At 39.6% G+C, this 17,971-nt stretch overlaps 1 protein-coding gene across 1 annotated transcript in view; it reads left to right on the top strand.

The window, feature by feature from the left end:
- The window catches only part of wnt6b (wingless-type MMTV integration site family, member 6b), a 28,336-nt gene extending 21,640 nt beyond the window's left edge, over nucleotides 1-6,696 (top strand). The window contains exons 3-4 of the mRNA XM_078261544.1: nucleotides 1,123-1,427; nucleotides 2,663-6,696. Of these exons, the coding sequence (XP_078117670.1) occupies nucleotides 1,123-1,427; nucleotides 2,663-3,124 (767 nt within the window). The 3' untranslated portion in view covers nucleotides 3,125-6,696. The remainder of the gene's footprint in view (nucleotides 1-1,122; nucleotides 1,428-2,662) is intronic.
- Nucleotides 6,697-17,971: the final 11,275 nt, after the last annotated feature.

The following is a 17,971-nucleotide window of genomic DNA, read 5'->3' as shown; positions in this document are numbered from 1 at the left end:
AAGGGTGACTACAGGTATATTCAGACAGTTTGAAGACAATAATGAGTTTTTTTAAGGTCCTATGACATGCTGCTTTTTGGATGCTTTTATATAGGCCTTAGTGGTCCCCTAATACTGTATCTGAAGTCTCTTTTATATAGACCTTAGTGGTCTCCTAATACTGTATCTGAAGTCTCTTTTATATAGGCCTTAGTGGTCCCCTAATACTGTATCTGAAGTCTCTTTTATATAGGCCTTAGTGGTCCCCTAATACTGTATCTGAAGTCTCTTTTATATAGACCTTAGTGGTCCCCTAATACTGTATCTGAAGTCTCTTTATATAGACCTTAGTGGTCTCCCTAATACTGTATCTGAAGTCTCTTTTATATAGGCCTTAGTGGTCCCCTAATACTGTATCTGAAGTCTCTTTTATATAGGCCTTAGTGGTCCCCTAATACTGTATCTGAAGTATCTTTCCCAAAATTCAGCCTTGGTGCAGAATTACAGCCACTAGAGCCAGTCCCACAATGAGCTTTACTACAAAAAGCTTTATGATGTGCCATTTCTGTGTCTGTAGCTTTAAATGCTATTGAATAGGAGAGAGGGGGGCAAGGTGGAGGGTGGGGGTGTGGCCTTGACCAACTGCCATGCTTCGCTTGTTTTCAAGCCATGATGTCTCTCTCTTTCTCATGGGCGGGCCAAATTCTCTGGGTGGGCAAAGCAGAGAAAGGAGAGGTAACCTTTCCCCTTATGACATCATAAGGGGCAAATTCCAGATTGGCCCATCTGAGCTTTCATTTTCTTAAAGGCAGAGCAGGATACCCAGGGCTTGGTTTACATCTATCACCATTTCTAGCCACTGGGGGACCATAGGTAGGCTGGGGGAACTCATATTAATGTTAAAAAACCTCATAAAGTGACATTTTCATTCCATGGGACCTTTAAACATAAAGGCATCTAAGCATGTTCTAGTACAAACCCAAAATACAAGTATGAACCTGAAAATGAACATAACATGAGACAGATTTCTCTATATGTTAATCAATATCAGTATCCTGCATTTTGGGCACTTGTGTGTGCAAACAAAAGTTAGAACCAATCAATAAACTAAAAGTCATCTTTTGTTTGTCCCTTGTACTGTAGATATCCGGGAGACAGCGTTTGTTTATGCCATCACGGCGGCTGGTGTGACCCACGCTGTAACCCAGGCCTGCAGTATGGGTGACCTCCTACAGTGTGGCTGTGAGGCGACCAGGAACAGAGCACCTCCAAGGCCGTCTTCATCCTCCCCCTCTGGGGATGGAGTCAAGTGGGAGTGGGGGGGCTGCGGAGATGATGTGGAGTTTGGGTATGAAAAGTCGAAACAGTTTATGGACGCCAAGAGGAGAAGGGGCAAGAGTGACATTAGGACACTCATTGACCTGCACAACAACGAGGCTGGGCGGCTGGTAAGAAATAGTTTCAGAATGAATACCTCAGTATGTCTGTGCAGTTTCTGTTTACCTCTTAAAGAGCAGAGTTAGAAAAAAAACATATTTTTACTGCTACTGTGCTGTAGTGTGCACAGGCGTGATATTTTACTATACTCAAAGATTTTAGCAGCAAAGGTGTTGCTTGTCCTGTGGAATGTTCCATCATTCCACGAACATGCAAAAGAGAAAGACATTGCCCCGAGCCATATTTGTGTAGCGGCGTAAGCTGATATTCTTACAAGAATCAGGTTTCTGAAACACAAAAACAAGAGCGTGCCACACATTTTGTTTTTAAGCCTCCGAGGCAGGTAGCTTCTTATGTTTCCACAGCCCTTGTAGAAGTTTAAAGTTCCTCTTTGTTGCCCGTATGAACGCCGAGTGAAGTATGGCCTTGATGAGTCAATGTGCTAACGAAAGAGTGGAAATAAAGTAGCAACTTTGAGAGTAGTTAATTACATTGATTTGAAATATACCTCGGTAAATCTTCCACATCACATTTACTTTAAGCTGTCAGTGTTTTGTCTGTTTGTTATACCCACCAAAACACAGAGTTGCAAAGTTCACTCGGGGTCAAAGGCAAGTAGCGATAAGAGGGGAGTATTTGGGGATATAGTCCAATTGCAGCATTAGCGAACAAACGAGCTGCACACAAATGCACAGAGGTTAAGAAATAAGCATGCTGCAAATGTTTGTTTATGTACATGCATGCGCATGTGCTTGTATACACGTTTTGCAGGTGTGTGTGTGTGTGTGTGTGTGTGTGTGATGGGTTAATTATGTGCAGTAATAGTGAATGATCTGTTGTCAAGGCTTGTTAGATGTAGGAAGGCCAGAGGCAAAATGAAGGGAGAGGGGGGTTGGGGAGTTAAATTCCTTCAGAATAGCGTCTGCTTTTATCTTACCTATCTATCAGTGTGTGTATTTGTGGTGTGTGTGTGTGTGTGTGTGTGTGATCCAGTTGCTTTGTCTGTGATATATCATGAAAACACAATAATAAATTACTTCTTTCGAGAACTTGCCATTTATCAAAAGCAGTCCTGCTTCACTTCAGGGTACAAGTTTAAAAGTTTCCTTTGTTCCTTTTTTTTGTTACATCAACCTTCTCTCTTTCTCCATATATGTGTCCCCCATTTGCCCTCCTTCACCTCTCCGCTTTCCCCTGCCACCCAAAACCCTAAACCCACCCACTGCTCCATGTTTTCCCTTCCCAGGCGGTGAAGCTCTACATGCGGACAGAGTGCAAGTGCCACGGCCTGTCAGGGTCATGCACTCTGCGCACATGCTGGAAGAAGATGCCTCATTTCCGTGAGGTGGGCGACCGCCTGCTGGAGCGCTTCAACGGCGCTTCCAAGGTGATGGGAGGCAACGATGGCAAGACCCTGATCCCTGTCGGCCAGAACATAAAGCCACCAGATAAGCAGGATCTGATATACTCTGACGAGTCGCCCGATTTCTGCCTTGCAAATCGGAAAACTGGCTCACTGGGGACACGGGGGCGCATGTGCAACAGCACAGCCATGGACATCAGTGGCTGCGACCTGCTTTGCTGCGAGCGCGGCTACCGGGAGGAAACAGTGGTGTTAGAGGAGAACTGTCTGTGTCGTTTCCACTGGTGTTGTGTGGTCCAGTGCAAGAAATGCTTGGTCCGAAAAGAACTTAGTCTCTGTCACTGATGAACTGATGAACTGAGGTTGACAGCAGTCAATATGACTTGGTTACTTCTGTTGCTTTTTGCGGTTTTTGCTTTCATTTGGCTTGTGTGACAGAAGAATAGGGTTTGGACTTTTATAGTAATCCTTTTATTTCAGTTTTTGCACCAGTCACATTCAGATAATGCCCCAAAAATGTTCATTTTAAATAATATTTAATCTCAGCTCTGGCTGGTTTGGTTCCCAGGAATTTTGACAGACATCAGAGTTGCTGGCCAAAGGTTCAAAAGGTACAGAAAGTAAATGCAACCATATGGAAACAATGATAGGGCGGGGACTAAAATAGATCAAATAGAGAAATGTTTCTTTCTGAACTACCTATTTTTCTCGTTTTTCTCGTTTTTCTTCGTCTCTTTTGTTTATGAAAAGGACCAAAGAATGTGAAAATTTGTATTTTCCATCTCAATGAAAGAGGAGGACCTATGCATGGAGGTTTCTTAGTGTCACTTCCACTACCAGTTCAACAGCTTAGCTTGATGTAGACTGCCATCTAAAACCAAAGCATTTAAGATTTCACCTTGTGCGGATGCACCCGATATGGTAATAAAATTTCCTTAACTGAGTGTTCGCTAAGCCCTGTCCCCTTTAATTACTTCCTGTTGCTACTCTTGGCAAGTTTTACATTCTCACATGGTACATATACAGTTTACAATAACAGCACAATATTTACCACTCAAAAGTCTTCGTATTTTTTGCAACAGTGGGCCTGTAAACCTTTATTTCAGGACAAAAGCAGGCTTCAGCTACAACTGTCACTGAAAGCTTTTATCAGCTATTGCGAGCTAGTTACGCTAATGAGCTGGTAGAAAGTACCAACTGACTTGTAGCTGCATTAGGTTATTACTTTAGGTGCTAACAATTGCAGTCTTCATTGGAGCAATCCATTCTTTAGCATACGTTTACCCTTGTCTTTTGGGTGCACCTTGCAAACTCTTTATATGTGGAGCATCACTCTTACTACAGCCCATGCACATCACTTCAGCATGTGGAGAAAAAGTTTGACAGACCTGCCATGCCCTGTTACGGTTTCTAAGCTATGATTGGACAGTTGATGTTTGTGGGTAGGGTTTAGTGAACGGTCAACAGTATAAACTGCCTGCTAATCTACAAGGGCACCACTGACTATTATGAAACCTTTTGAGCCTCTAAGGATATTGTATTATCTGCTATTTTAAGTCCTTCAGAGACATTGCTTTCTATTCACAATGTGCTGTAGGATCATTGAAAGATTAAGGATCTCATTATGGCCCAAAATTCTTGATTAGGCATTTGCAATAATAAGAGCATCATTTTACTCCAAATCATTTTTTATATGAACCTTTCTCTTACAGCATAACCTTTGAGTCAATATCACACATCAAATACAAAAAGATGCTGGCCTTGCCTTTTTTCTTTTTTTTCCTGCGACTGCATTAAAAATATACAAAAAAAGGGAAATTGTATCACATTTGAAGAATGCTGTCAGCACCATGTTTTGCAGGTGTGGACTTGGCCTGCCAGCAAAGACTGTTATTTATATAAAGATATGATGACAAGACTACTCACTTCCATCTCCCTCAGAAGCACTTTGGATACGATGGCTGCCATGCACTTCCTCAATAGCTTGTTTCTATTTAACCAAAAGAGAAACCTTTCCTCACGTGACATTGTTTGGTATCCAGAAAATGTATATAATGTATTTTGTTTATCTGTTATGATATACAGGGCTAATGTAATAATGCACTTTGGATGTTAGCTTTCGTTTGATACTGTCTTTGCATATGTGTGTGTGCATGTTTGTGAGAGAAAGTGTTGAGTATGTGTTTGTGCAGGTTGGCCAGTTATCAGCGTATCCTTCAGTTGACAGTAGCTTTCATATATCTTTAAGTTGCTGTCTGATGTTAAAGTGCATTATGTTGGTTATTAAAAGCACACTGCTCTTTGACTCTCTGTCTCTTTGTGAAGCAGACAAGATCATTTGTTTGTGTTCAGAGGAAGTATGTTACCCATAAAAAGTCATGTCATCTCATTTACACTTATGTTTTATTACTAGACAATGTACAGTACAGTAAGTATACTAAACTATAATAATGCATTGCCTCCACTTGTTCTGTTCCTGGATACTATCCTACATTTAGGATTCAGAATCATCTTGTTTTGACCTTACAGTTGGTGATGTTTGTGTTTCAGGAAGCTATCATGATTCAGATCTGGCTGTTGTATAGTTACTTTCAATATCTGTTGGATGACAGCTTTTTTAACTTACTTTTCAACTAGACCGGCATCATTTTAATTCCAAAGTGAAATATCCATCATCCACACTGGTATACAGGTATAGTACATCTTCAGTAACAGGATGTTAGCCGTTATCCTTAAATTTATGAGACTATAGTCTATAGACTATAGATTGTTTTTGAAATATTCATTAAAAGCATTTTTCAGAAAGAAATCATTAATTCAAGCGTTCAATCCATTTGTATAAATGAGCAAGGCCCCATAGATTCATATTCACAGTGCACAGCGACCAGTAGCTATATACTGAGTCAATATTAGGATCACCACTATTGCAGCAATCAAGCAACTGATAGTATTTATATTAAGAGCACACATGTATTTAATATTAGAATGAGATCAACCGACTCTCACACACACTTGTTAGGAAAGGGTCATATCTCATCAGGGATGGTGAATCACCACTGATTTGAGTAAATATATATATATATATATATATATATATATAAATGGTTAACCTGATGACATGCTTTTCAGTTATTGTTGCTGTAACTTTGATTGTTTTAATCTACTGTAAGGCATCAGGATGGTGGTAATTATCAGAAATAATGGAACTACATTAGTCACATAATATAATGTTTGTATGATTTTTGGGCTGTCGTTACGATTTATAGCTACAACTTCTGTAACTCTCCTTTAATGGAAATACAAGACTGACTTAAGACAAAGTCACATTACTGTAACAGTGCTGTCTGATTTTGTGTACTTCTTTATCCCACCTGTCGAGTGACGTGAACCTAAGACCATTTCAATATTTGCATATTGTCGCTGTCAGGCGAAAACCTTTCATGTCCAAAACAGCTTTTTAGGAAATAAAAAAAAGGCTAATTTGAAAAACAATGTATTGAGCAATTTTTCTCAGACGAAATACACCAATAGCATTGATTTATGAAAAAAAAAATGTAAAAGGACAACATTTTGAGATTCAAGGTATCTGACAGCCACGCTATGTAAAATGTAAAATTAAGCACATTCCAAGTACTTTTGGACGATGTTCTAAACAGGTTTGGTGGAAAACAACAGAATGTAGCAGAAGGGAGCTGAAGGAAGAAGCATATAATCGCATTTTTGACAGAATGGAAATAATGATATAAAAAATTCTAATACAACTTTCCATCCACTTATTTAAAGACATTTTGCCATGTTTGTTTCACATTTCGTTATGCTCTTCATTTTTTGTATTCAGAAATCATTTCATATCTGGATGTTATGTTGCATTTTCATTTAGCATAAAACTACTGTGTGACTCACATTCAAAACACTATTCAAATAAAAAGTAAAACATTCATGCTTTTATTTAATGTCATTCTTGCCATGTGCAGTATATCATATGAGATGTGAGATTATGAGATACTCCTTATCATAATTTAATAGTGATGAATTTTGCATACAAGCATAATTTTGTATTTTAACTATGTTAACATATTCAGGTGCACATGAAATTAAGTAATTGTAAATATCAAGTATGCAAGACAAACACAGGAAACACTATTTTTGTTATTCTGTTTTATCTCTGTAGAGATACCAAATGTAGATGTCAGTAAGAACTTTAAACATGGCTTTGAGCCCAATCATGACAGAACTATTCCACATCAAACCTGTCATAGTATAAGCTGCAAGGACAAAGCAGCACAAAGCACAGTTTTCAACCTGCCAAAATTATTACAAACATTAAACATTTACAGACTAATTTAATAACATCTTATATCACTTTTTCCTTCCGGAGTTCTTCCAGACATTGTGTGGGTGTGTCATTTATTTTATGCAGGCACAGGGTTGAGTTGGTTTTCACCTCAGTGATGATATTCACAAAACTATATCCTTTCAGCACCTCTGCCTCGATTAGATTATTTTTGCCACTCAGCAAAAAGAGGTGTTGTTTTGACGTATTTATGCTGTAAAAAGTCGGCCTGTATTAGTTTGAGCTGTACAAGTTGCCACAAGTTCATATTTCCAGGAATTTGGTGCACGGTGGTGTGTAGCAGAGCTGGGCCAACAGTTGTGTTTAAGACATGGAGAGGTACGTAGGGCAAAGAAGAGGAAAATCCCATGGGGCACTCGTCCCCTTCTCTCTCTTCTGTAACTCCTCTCCTCTCCTCTCCTCTCCTCTCCTCTCCTCTCCTCTCCTCTCCTCGCCTCTCCTCTCCTCCTCTTGTGTCCTTTCCTCTCATCTTATCTCCACGTTTTTTTTCCCTATCCTCTTCTCTTCTCTCCTCTCCTTGTCTCATTTCCTCTCCTCTTTTCTCCTCTCCTCTCGTCTTCTCTCCTGCTCACCTCTCCTGTTTTGTCCTCTCCTCTTATGTTCTTTTTTTTCTCCTCGTCTCTCCTGTCCTCTCTTTATCTCCTCTCCACTTTTCTCATCTCCTTTTCTCTTGTGTTCTTGCCTCTTCTCCTCTGTGGTCATGCTCTGTGGGGAAGGATGGAGAGATGGTGGTTAATTTTTGATTAAGAGAGTACATCTTTATTTCTTTGACAGGTTTTGTTGTGTTTTTTTTAATTTTATTTTTATTTAGGATTTTCTTTTCTTGACTTGTTTTAGATTTTTGTGATTGTGATTTTTCTCTAAAACTAGTCCAGTAAAGGGACTTTGAAAACCTCTCCTTGCCTCCTGTCCTGTCCTCTCCTCTCCCTCCGTCTTTTAGCTGTGTAGGCATTCAGTGCTGCATAGGCAAAGCCAGAGAAAATAGACAAGTGAGCAGATAGATTTATTAGAGCATTGGTATAAATGTGGTTGCCTGTCGACATCTGTGTGCATGTGGCTGCATGTGGCAGTCAGTGTGTGTGTGTGTGTGTGTGTGTGTGTGTGTGTGTGTGTGTGTGTGTGTGTGTGTGTGTATGTCCGTGGTAGTGCGCGGCCAGGTTAGAATGGGTGTATTTTTCCATGTGTCCCTCTGAGAGGGAAACAGCGCCTGAGGAATGCAGCATCGTCCTTACTAGAGATGAGTTTTGTCTCCACCTACAATGACTGTTAAGTGCATACACTCACACAAATGCACCCTCACACAAAGCATTAATGAAGGGTTGCCACTGTAAATGGATCTATAGTGTTAGGCTGCAGACAGTCATTTCCGTAGATCAATCAGATAAGTAGAGTCCTTCTATTTCTTATCCCCTACAGTAGAGTAGGTGGTCTGCTGCTTTTATTTACCATGCATTTCCTGTCCGTGTGTGTGTGTGTGTGTGTGTGAGTGTGTGTGTGTCTGTGTGTGTGTGTGTGTGTGTCTGTGTGTGTGAGAGTTTTCACTTGCAAAAAAACAAGGAGAAAGCTAGAACATGGGAAGGAGGGATGAGATTATATAAAAATGAGAAATGAGTGAGCTAATAGGAAAATGAACGACAAGGGAGGGGAAATTAGTAATGAATAGAGGAAAAGGGAAAGGAGGGAAAGACTGGGCGATAGATAAAGAGGGAGAAAGAGACAGAGAGAGAACTTGAGGTAACCTGACACTATAATGCTCCTCCATTTATGTGAACTCCTCCAATTCTCCATCAATCTAGCAGTGAGATGTTGCTTACACAAAGGGCACATCTTGAGATCAACTCTGTGTGGGGTTTCATCTGATACCAATGACTGTAATTACTGTATAGGAGTGGGAGAGACAGACAAATACACACACAAACACACACACACACACACACACACACACACACACACACACACACACACACACACACACACACACCACACACACACACACATATTTACCGTGAAAGGAAGCAATCTTACTTCTTTTACAGATGAAATATGCACTAAAAGTTCCATTTATCATGTTCTCAAGATAGAGCCATGCACATCCTCACATTTGCACACATCTGCATGAACATGCATGACCTCCACTTTGGCTTGGTGTGTTTGAAAGAGACAGTGATCTTTATGAGTTAATGCAGGCCCTGGAGGTGATGGCTCAGCTGCTGCCTAAGTTCCAAAGGCCACCCAACTAGGCTGGTAGTGCTAAGAGATTTTATAGTTTATTTTGTGCCTTACATTGCATCTCCACCTTTTAGGCACAGCTTGCCTCAAGACCCTTAAGTGACATTTACCGAAGAACAGAACACATCAGGATTAGGAACTTATCATGCACAGGGTTGTTCCCTGAACATGAGTGTTAAGCCAGATAAATTGCTGTGCAGATAAATCTAAGCTAGTTTCATTTTAAAATGTAATTTGGCAAAATCAGTTTCCTCCTTGAGAAATATACTGTATGAGAAAATATTAGCACTTTCCTTGCGGAACCTGTCATCATTGCAACATCCTGAAACAACACTTGCCTTGCCTTGAGAAACACTCATTGGCCTACATCATTGTCGTGGGTGGATAAACATTGAGATGACCTCACAATGAATCTTTTACTCATCTCTTTCACCCGCCCCACCCCCCCACCCCTCTAAATCTCTCTGCATCTGTCCCACATCTTTCTTCCGCTCTTTTTCTCTCTGTCACGTCTTCCTACCGCTTGTGTCATTTATCAAACTCTGGAACGGTCTCCTCCCCTTCTCTCTGTTATCTTGGGTTGTAAAAACATGGCTGCCAGAGGTTGGTGTGTGTGTGTGTGTGTGTGTGTGTGTTTGTGTGTGGTGTGTGGTGTGTGTGTATGTGTGTGTGTGTGTGTGGTGTGTGGTGTGTGTGTGTGTGTGTAGGTGTATATGTGTGTGTGTGTGCGTGTGTGTGTGTGTGCGCGCGCGCGTGTGTGTGTGTGTGGCTGCTTTGGGTCAGTGTCTGTTCCTATGTGAAGAGGTCTCGTTCTCTTCAGTACAGAGACAATAAACATGGATGTTTGTGCAACAACAGTAGTGGAATGCCTTGATGGAAAGCAGACAACCAGCTTTCTAAAGTGTGTGCACATGTACATGGGCAACTTGTGATCAGTGTACAAAGCATCTTTTCCGTTTGGGGTAACTGAGTAAGAAACAATGACTGTATTGCTCTGCACAACACACACACACACACACACACACACACACACACACACACACACACACACACACACACACACACACACACACACACACACACACACACACACACACAGAGAGAGCCATGGCAGCATTCTTAAATTAACCCTTGACCTCAGCAACATGTGAACTGCTACAGTGTTAAAGTGAAGTGTCCCAGTACTGTATACTACCCTGTGTATGTAGATTATGGCACTAATAGAGTAATACAGGGCTAAGCAATGTTTGCTACCTCTGCTTTGCCGATACTATACTGTATTTGTACACACAGTGGACAGAAATGCTCTATTTATTTTGGATTTTGAACACAAGATGGCGACCTTGTAGCAGAAAGTTGATTTACTCTAGTACTATACCTCTGTCCTGCAATGGATGACAGACTGCACAGAGAGGACTGCTGGTCATGATCATCATGATGAAAAATACAGTAAATATCAGCTTAAGTAAAATAAAGTCAATTTAAATCAAGAGAAACAAACTCTAATAATAATAATGATAATAATAAAGCATAAATGACTTGAACTTGCAGAGTGGCTTGGTTTCCATCAGCTCAACTTTTCAGCCTATGTAACCATTTATGCTTAGATTATGTGTGCTTGGATTTGTGTGTGTGTGTGTGTGTGTGTGTGTGCTTGTACGTGAGCATTAGTCTTTGTGTGCCAGAAAGAAAAAGAGACATTTGTGAAATTTTTTGCTTAGAAACCCATATCATTATCCAACTGTTTTTCATACGCACTTATGCTGTGAAGCAACGCTAAGGGTTTGTAAACACAGTGTTAGGTCAGCTTGGCCTGCTACCTAGTTGAATTACACACGCATAAAAACACATATTGCAGAAGCATGCACGCATGCATGCACGCACGCACTCCATGCAACAAAACACATGTAATGGGGTCCCTTGGTCTGGGGTTCTGCTGGGTGTGTTAGATTGCTTGTAGAGGTGAGACACTGTAGTTCAAACTCTGTGAAAATGCCCTTTTTTTATATGTGAGTGTGTGTATAGTAAAGAAAGAGAAAGGTTAGGAGGGATGAGGTTCTACAGGTTCTAAGGTCTTGGGCACAAATTCAGGGCATCACTTTAGATTATCAAGATACCTCATCCAAGTGGTAGTGACTGAGGTACTGAACCCCTGAACTTTTTTGATGGCCCTTACAACAAAGTTTGAAAAACCAAAAAGTGGAGTGACAGAAGCTAATCCTAAACAATGCATTATTGGGATCCTGTTGCAATAAACTATACTATAGTACCTTTGGTTGACCTGAGATTCTAAATTATGACTCTTTTACTCCCTTTCCCAAAATACAACCCAAGGAATAATTTATTTTCCATTCACCGGGGGAAGCAAAAAACAAATCACAGAAGTTTAGCATCCCTTGTTGGTGCCTGTTGTGTTAATGGCTCCTCAGTGAAGTTTTACCTCCCCTCAGGCATATGTTCTCTGTACATTCTGTGAATCGTCAGGATCATCCAAAATAAATCCAGTTCTCACAACCCCGGGATATTTTCATTCCCCGCAGTGACGGATTAATTGATTAGAACCACACTGGGATCTCGGCTTGAGGATTGCAAAACAGATACAATAGTAAGAAACAGCTCTGCGACTGCTCTAACAACATGTACAGTAACACTGTTAATGATGGAATAGTAAATGTCAATCATACTGTAGTCAAGGAATCCAGAGTCCTGCTCATTGACCTGCTGATTTGAAAATTATAACCCTTGTGTGTCCTCGACAAAAGAAAGAAAAATGAAGTAGAGTTTGGGGAAAAGCAGAGCAAAAATGCTTTCACATGAGTACGTTTGGTTTTTGACTTTCTCTTTTTCAAACAGTTCAATCTGAGATGCCATCGATCTGGAATGCTGATTGTCTAACTGCCAGCCCTGTCATTTGTCTCAGTTCCCTCTGGTGTAATTGCACAGCTGTCCCTTCCCTTGCACTGTTTGTCCTGCCCTGCCGGCTCTCCACATTTTACAAGAAATTCACAAAACATATGTCCCTGCATGCAAAAACATACAAACACGTGTGCTTATTGACAGCCTTGCGCACCCTGCACTCTTTTTCTCCCCTCTGTCCCTGTCTCCTACCCTCACACAAACCCACACAAGGCCAAGCATTTGCTTGCTAGAAGTTTGTTACTAGAGTTGAGCCTTGTAATTGACTAACCTCTGCTCTGCCGCGCTCTTCTCGGCTTTGCTCATTTTTGTCAGCTCAGTCCAAAACTCTCCAAGAAACATGAACTTTGCCTGAACTCCCTTCTCAGAGAGACACGACGAGCAAGGGTGTGACAAACATAACTTCTGTCCGTTATTATACTGCCCACTGTACTGTGTTATTGGTCCATGTGCTGAGAAAGAGTGAGGTGAAAAAAGGACAAGACTAGCCAGAAACAGAAAGAAAAGATTAGGGATTTTATTAAATAGCCACAAGCGATATATAAATATGTTGGAATTATTTCTGACCTTCTATCTACTACCTACTTCATGTGGGGTGTGTAAGATCCCACAGTGACAGGAACAGTAGTTTAGGTTCATGATAGATGCAGTAAACGGTGGAAGTAACCATGACACCCACTCTGCTATTTCTGCAACAATAAAGTCAATCTTTAAAAAGATTGTGGCAGTAAAGGGGGGTTGCTGCAAACTAATGAAAGCTCATTACTGTACTGTGTAAAATGCACCAAAGTCAAGACACAATGGGAACCCTCTACAGTGCAAAAGGCAGTAATATACTACATCACCATTGATATATTGCTTTGAGTTGTGTGACGGAGGTAATCAGACCAGTGTTACCATGGTTTTCAACCAAGCATGCAAGCATTTGCCTGATGATGGTCCAGTACGGAAACGTTGCCAGCTATTACATATATTTTTGCAAGTTACAGTGTGCGGGGGTTCTTTGCAACTTTTCACCTACTCGTCCCCCTCCGACGCACCTGTCTCACGTCAGGTTATAGATGTGTGTAAAGTATTTTTACTGTTCTTTCAACCAAGCATTAAAGCAGCAATGCAGTTGAACTTTGTAAGTAACAGGAAGGACATGATCTGGCTGCTGCCTGTCGCCTATAGAACTAAGTGGAGAATTGAAACAAAAACACAGTTTTGATCCATTTTCAAGCAATAGTTTGACTTTTTGGTAAATAATGCTTATTGCTTTCTTGCCAAGAGTCAGAATGAGAAGATTGATACCACTCTTGGTACAATGTTTGTATGCTAAGTATGAAGCTTAGCACAAAGATTGGAAACAGGGGGAAACAGTTAGCCTGGCTCTGTGCAAAGGGAATCGCCCTCGTCTAAAGCTCACTCATTAACACGTTTTATCTAGCTCCGAGATCTTCGAGTTGCAGCAGGGGGGCCACCAAATAATTGTTCCATAGTTAAAAAAAGAAATAAACTTGAATCAAACATATTATTTGTAAAGATAAATCTTCTTCTTTTTTTAATTTACACAACATTGATGATAGGCTTACAGGCCTATAGGTACAGTAGCACTAAGGTAGCCATCCACAGATACAGTTAAGTAGAAGGATTCACTGTGCCGTATTTTAACATTAAAACATGATGCATATATATATATATATATATATGTCAACAATTATTATTTTAACAGCTTAGTATTGTATGCATCATAAAAAGGTATGTGTGAAGGCTTTAGGACGCAATACACTTTACTGTAGGCCCAGTTTAATATGCAATTTATATTTTATACTGATATTTTATACAATATATGTAGTAAGGGGTCCCTGCTCTGTCTCTTTTTCAACTGAGGGGTCCTTGCCATAAAAAACATTGAAGACTTCTGATCTAGCTTGTTTATTAAAAAAAAACCTGAAACTGTACAAAACTGAATCAGCTAGTCTGTTTCCCTCTATTTGCACTCTTTATGACAATCTAAACTAATAAGCTACTGGTAATAGCTTCATATTTAGTAAACAAAAATGAGTTGTATTGCTCTCTTTATCTAACTCTTGAAAATAATGTCAAACTATTGCTTTAAACTGGATCAAAATATGTTTTAACATTACATTTGTAACACTGAGTTGTTATCTCTTTTGTGCTTGATTGAAAACCATGGCCATTTCTGTTGTAAAGTCAACGGTGACAATAATTGAATATGTAGGTGGATATTAATCAATTAATGTAAAGTGTTTGGGGGGGGGGGATCATTACTTGATGTTCAAACAACTTCACTAGAAAGACATAGTAAAGTATGTAAAGCATAATCATTTTGTCAAGCAAGACTTCACCTTTCATCATGTAGAACTACTTGGTTTACTTTGGTTCCATCCAACATTTTGAATGTCACTTTTCAATAAGTGGGTGTCCCATTTGCTAGAAGTGTCTCGCTTTGTATAAAACATCCTTTGACTTTGCTTGGCATTTACTACAGGGAGAGATCACTGTCCAGGCACTTATTATGTATTTAGAACCTTCACATTTGTCTGACACAACACAAAATCTTATATTTCCATGTTTTACATTTCAGTCATAAATCACTGCTGTTTCCTGATACTTCCACACTAAAAGTTAACAGTCTGATTGCACAAGACCAGAAACAATATATTCATAAATATTGCATAACCTAATGTGTTTACATGGTTCTCGCCACCAGACTGTGAAAACTTAGCTCGGCCGTGTCTCTCCCTGCAGGACAATAAAGTTTCAATTGAACCGAAAACAAAATGCTCTGTTTTAGTTTATTATTGAATTAAATGCTCAGCAGATTCATATTTCATGTAGCAGAGTGAGTGAGAGTGAGTAGAGCAAGATAGAAAAATAATAATAAATGTTTTCAAGGGTTACAGGAAGATCATGTTAAAACAAAAATGTTCAGGCATGAAATAGGGAACTATGAAATGAACCTGGCATGAGCATTTTACAAAAAATAGTTCTTATGTCTCCAGACACAGGAGTCAAGTTGAACTGGGACTAGCACTGAAACGTTTCCCATATCATTTTTAATGAATGTAACTGACCAGGAACATAATCTCTCTCTCCAGTGAAGAATGGGAATCAATTAAAGGTGCGTGTGTGTGTGTGTGTGTGTGTGTGTGTGTGTGTGTGTGTGTGTGTGTGTCTGTGTGTGTGTGTGTGTGTCTGTGAGATAGAGAGAGAGAGAGAGCGAGAGAGAGAGAGAGAGAGAGAGAGAGAGAATGAGAATGAGAATGAGAAACACACACAAAAAAAGGCAGCGAGAGAGACGGCAGACCCAACTCCTTGGCAAAGGACTCCAGTCCAGATGTAGAAGTTGTGTGTAGTATGTGTCTGCATGTGAGTGTGTGTGCACAATATAATTTTTATTATGAATAATGTGTAATAGGTCCACAGCATGAATATGTAACGTGTGTTTAGGCCCCAAAGTCATCAACCCCGACACATTTTGAGAGTAGTAATGCTTAAATAAAAACAGGTGGAGCTTTTAGTTTCTAATGATATTTGGGAAAGCCACATTGACTCACCCACATTGACGGTTAATAATTTGAGGTCTGCGACATCTCATCTGAGCACAAACTTGACCTCTGACTTTGACTTGTGGATTGCATCAAAGTAGCGTCCCATTGGAAGCACATATCCACAATGTAAATAAAAAAATATGAAAGGTTACTCATGGTAAGTCAACATTTGGACTTGAGTTGACTTAAGTCAACACTAGATAAAAGGTTAGATTAAAAATTGATTACAAATATTTCATGATAAGAAAATAAAAATGCTAATTTTGACTTTCTACTTAGACAATTATCTTAGAGTCTTTGACTTATAGTCTCATACTTTTTAGTTAATTGAAGCATGCATAGACCAGCTTTGAACAATATATAAAACAGATCACTTGAAGGGAGCCAAAGTGACAATTACGGTTTAAAAGAATCAGCACACTGACTCAGTATTGTCAGTTACAAAACAATGCCTAGCCATGGTGTGTTAGCATTAACTAACAGTCACAATAAACTACTGGTCATACTAGACCAAGTAAGGTTGTAGCAGCAAAACCAGTGAGCATATTGTCTTGAGAACAGTACTGCTTATGATTCAACTTTCCATTTTTAAGAGGAGATATGTAGTTTCGTCTTTCAAAAGGTGCCTACATAGTCTTGCTTTAAGTCAAATATTTGACTCATTATTTTATCATTTGGACTTTGTAAGTCAAATATCTTATTTCACATTTTTGAGTGTGAGTTTTGTCCCATCATGAACATATTTATATTTATGATGCCTTACATTCATTTCTATTTTTTGTCAGTAATGGCCTTTTAAACCTTCCAGACTGTTATATGGTAAAGAAAAAAACCCGCCTTTGACATCTTTTCATGATTTGGTTGATAGAGCTGCTTTAATGGGTGACAACAGTACCACAATAGAGGTCCCCTCTGCCGCTGTTTTTGATTCTCCAAGCGGAGCCAGGGGGGTGGTGTATGAGTCGCGTTTATAAGGAGCTGTGATTCAGAAAGTCATTTTTATCATCAGTCATGATAAGAGCAAGAAAGACAGAAAGATCGGGATGACAGCATGCAACACATCCTGCTGTAGAACCAAACTCAAAGTCACAAAACCCACTAAGTCTACTAACAAGCCTGCTTTCCTTACATGCCTTGGAATAGTTAGGCGCAAAGTTGGCGTCCCTGCCAAATGTTCCAGATCAGGGTGCTGTGATAAATAAATATATATCCCACTGGGAGCAAATTTGATGTGGGATTGTTTCCCTGATCTTCTAAATTTGTGTATGGCAACTTAATTGCGTCTGAATGTAGTGTTTTACTACTCTGGTGACTCTGGCAGAATGCTTACTTCCCTCCAATGTTGGGGGGAAACCTTTTTATTTGTGGTTTCTGAATCTTTATTCTAGGCTACTCATAAAGCACCGAGATGAGTGATATCATGTGGTCTTCATCCACAAGAGAGCTTTTTGTTATACTTTATAGTCATTTAAAATTGAAAGATTAAAGGCCATGACACACAGGCAAGGTTAGAGAGCAATGGGAACTTCAGTCGACAATTTTAACAAGCCCCTTATTTTTTCATCATACTTTTTCTACTCACAGAGCACACAATGGCCCTCACATTGACATAATTCAAACTTTGCAACTTTGATTTTAAACAGAAGCTTGTTATTAAAGGAAAACTCCAACTATTCTTCACATCAAAATCAGTTTACTCGTCATTGTTAGCACTATTCAGCCTGTGAAAACAGAAACCTGTAGCTCTGGAAGAGCTTTCTAGGGTCTAAGAAAATAACCCACCCTGATGATGTAAAGAGGGGTTACCAGGCAAGGAGGGTGTAATGAAATATGTTGTTCCATTATAATGTAGGAAGTGTAAAAGTTTGCTTTTTAGCTTGACCCATACTAAGGACTAAAAGTGAAAATATTTTAGCCTCTACTGCTCAGTCTTGACCTTTCTTTTTAAAATATTTCTCGTTAGACGTTATGGATGTGAATACGGTGCCACCTTAATTCAAGGCATGGAAGGGAAGGGGAAATAAGATTCACTGTAAAATAATTGAGGTAGTTTGAATTTAAATTAAAGAGTGACATTAAGTATTAAAGTATAACGTTCATCATAAGATTCCCCCCAATTGTTAGTTCTTTGTCATT

This window comes from Sander vitreus, chromosome 11, assembly GCF_031162955.1.
Source record: "Sander vitreus isolate 19-12246 chromosome 11, sanVit1, whole genome shotgun sequence".
Lineage (NCBI taxonomy): Eukaryota > Metazoa > Chordata > Actinopteri > Perciformes > Percidae > Sander > Sander vitreus.
This window is presented reverse-complemented; position numbering and strand designations above follow the sequence as displayed.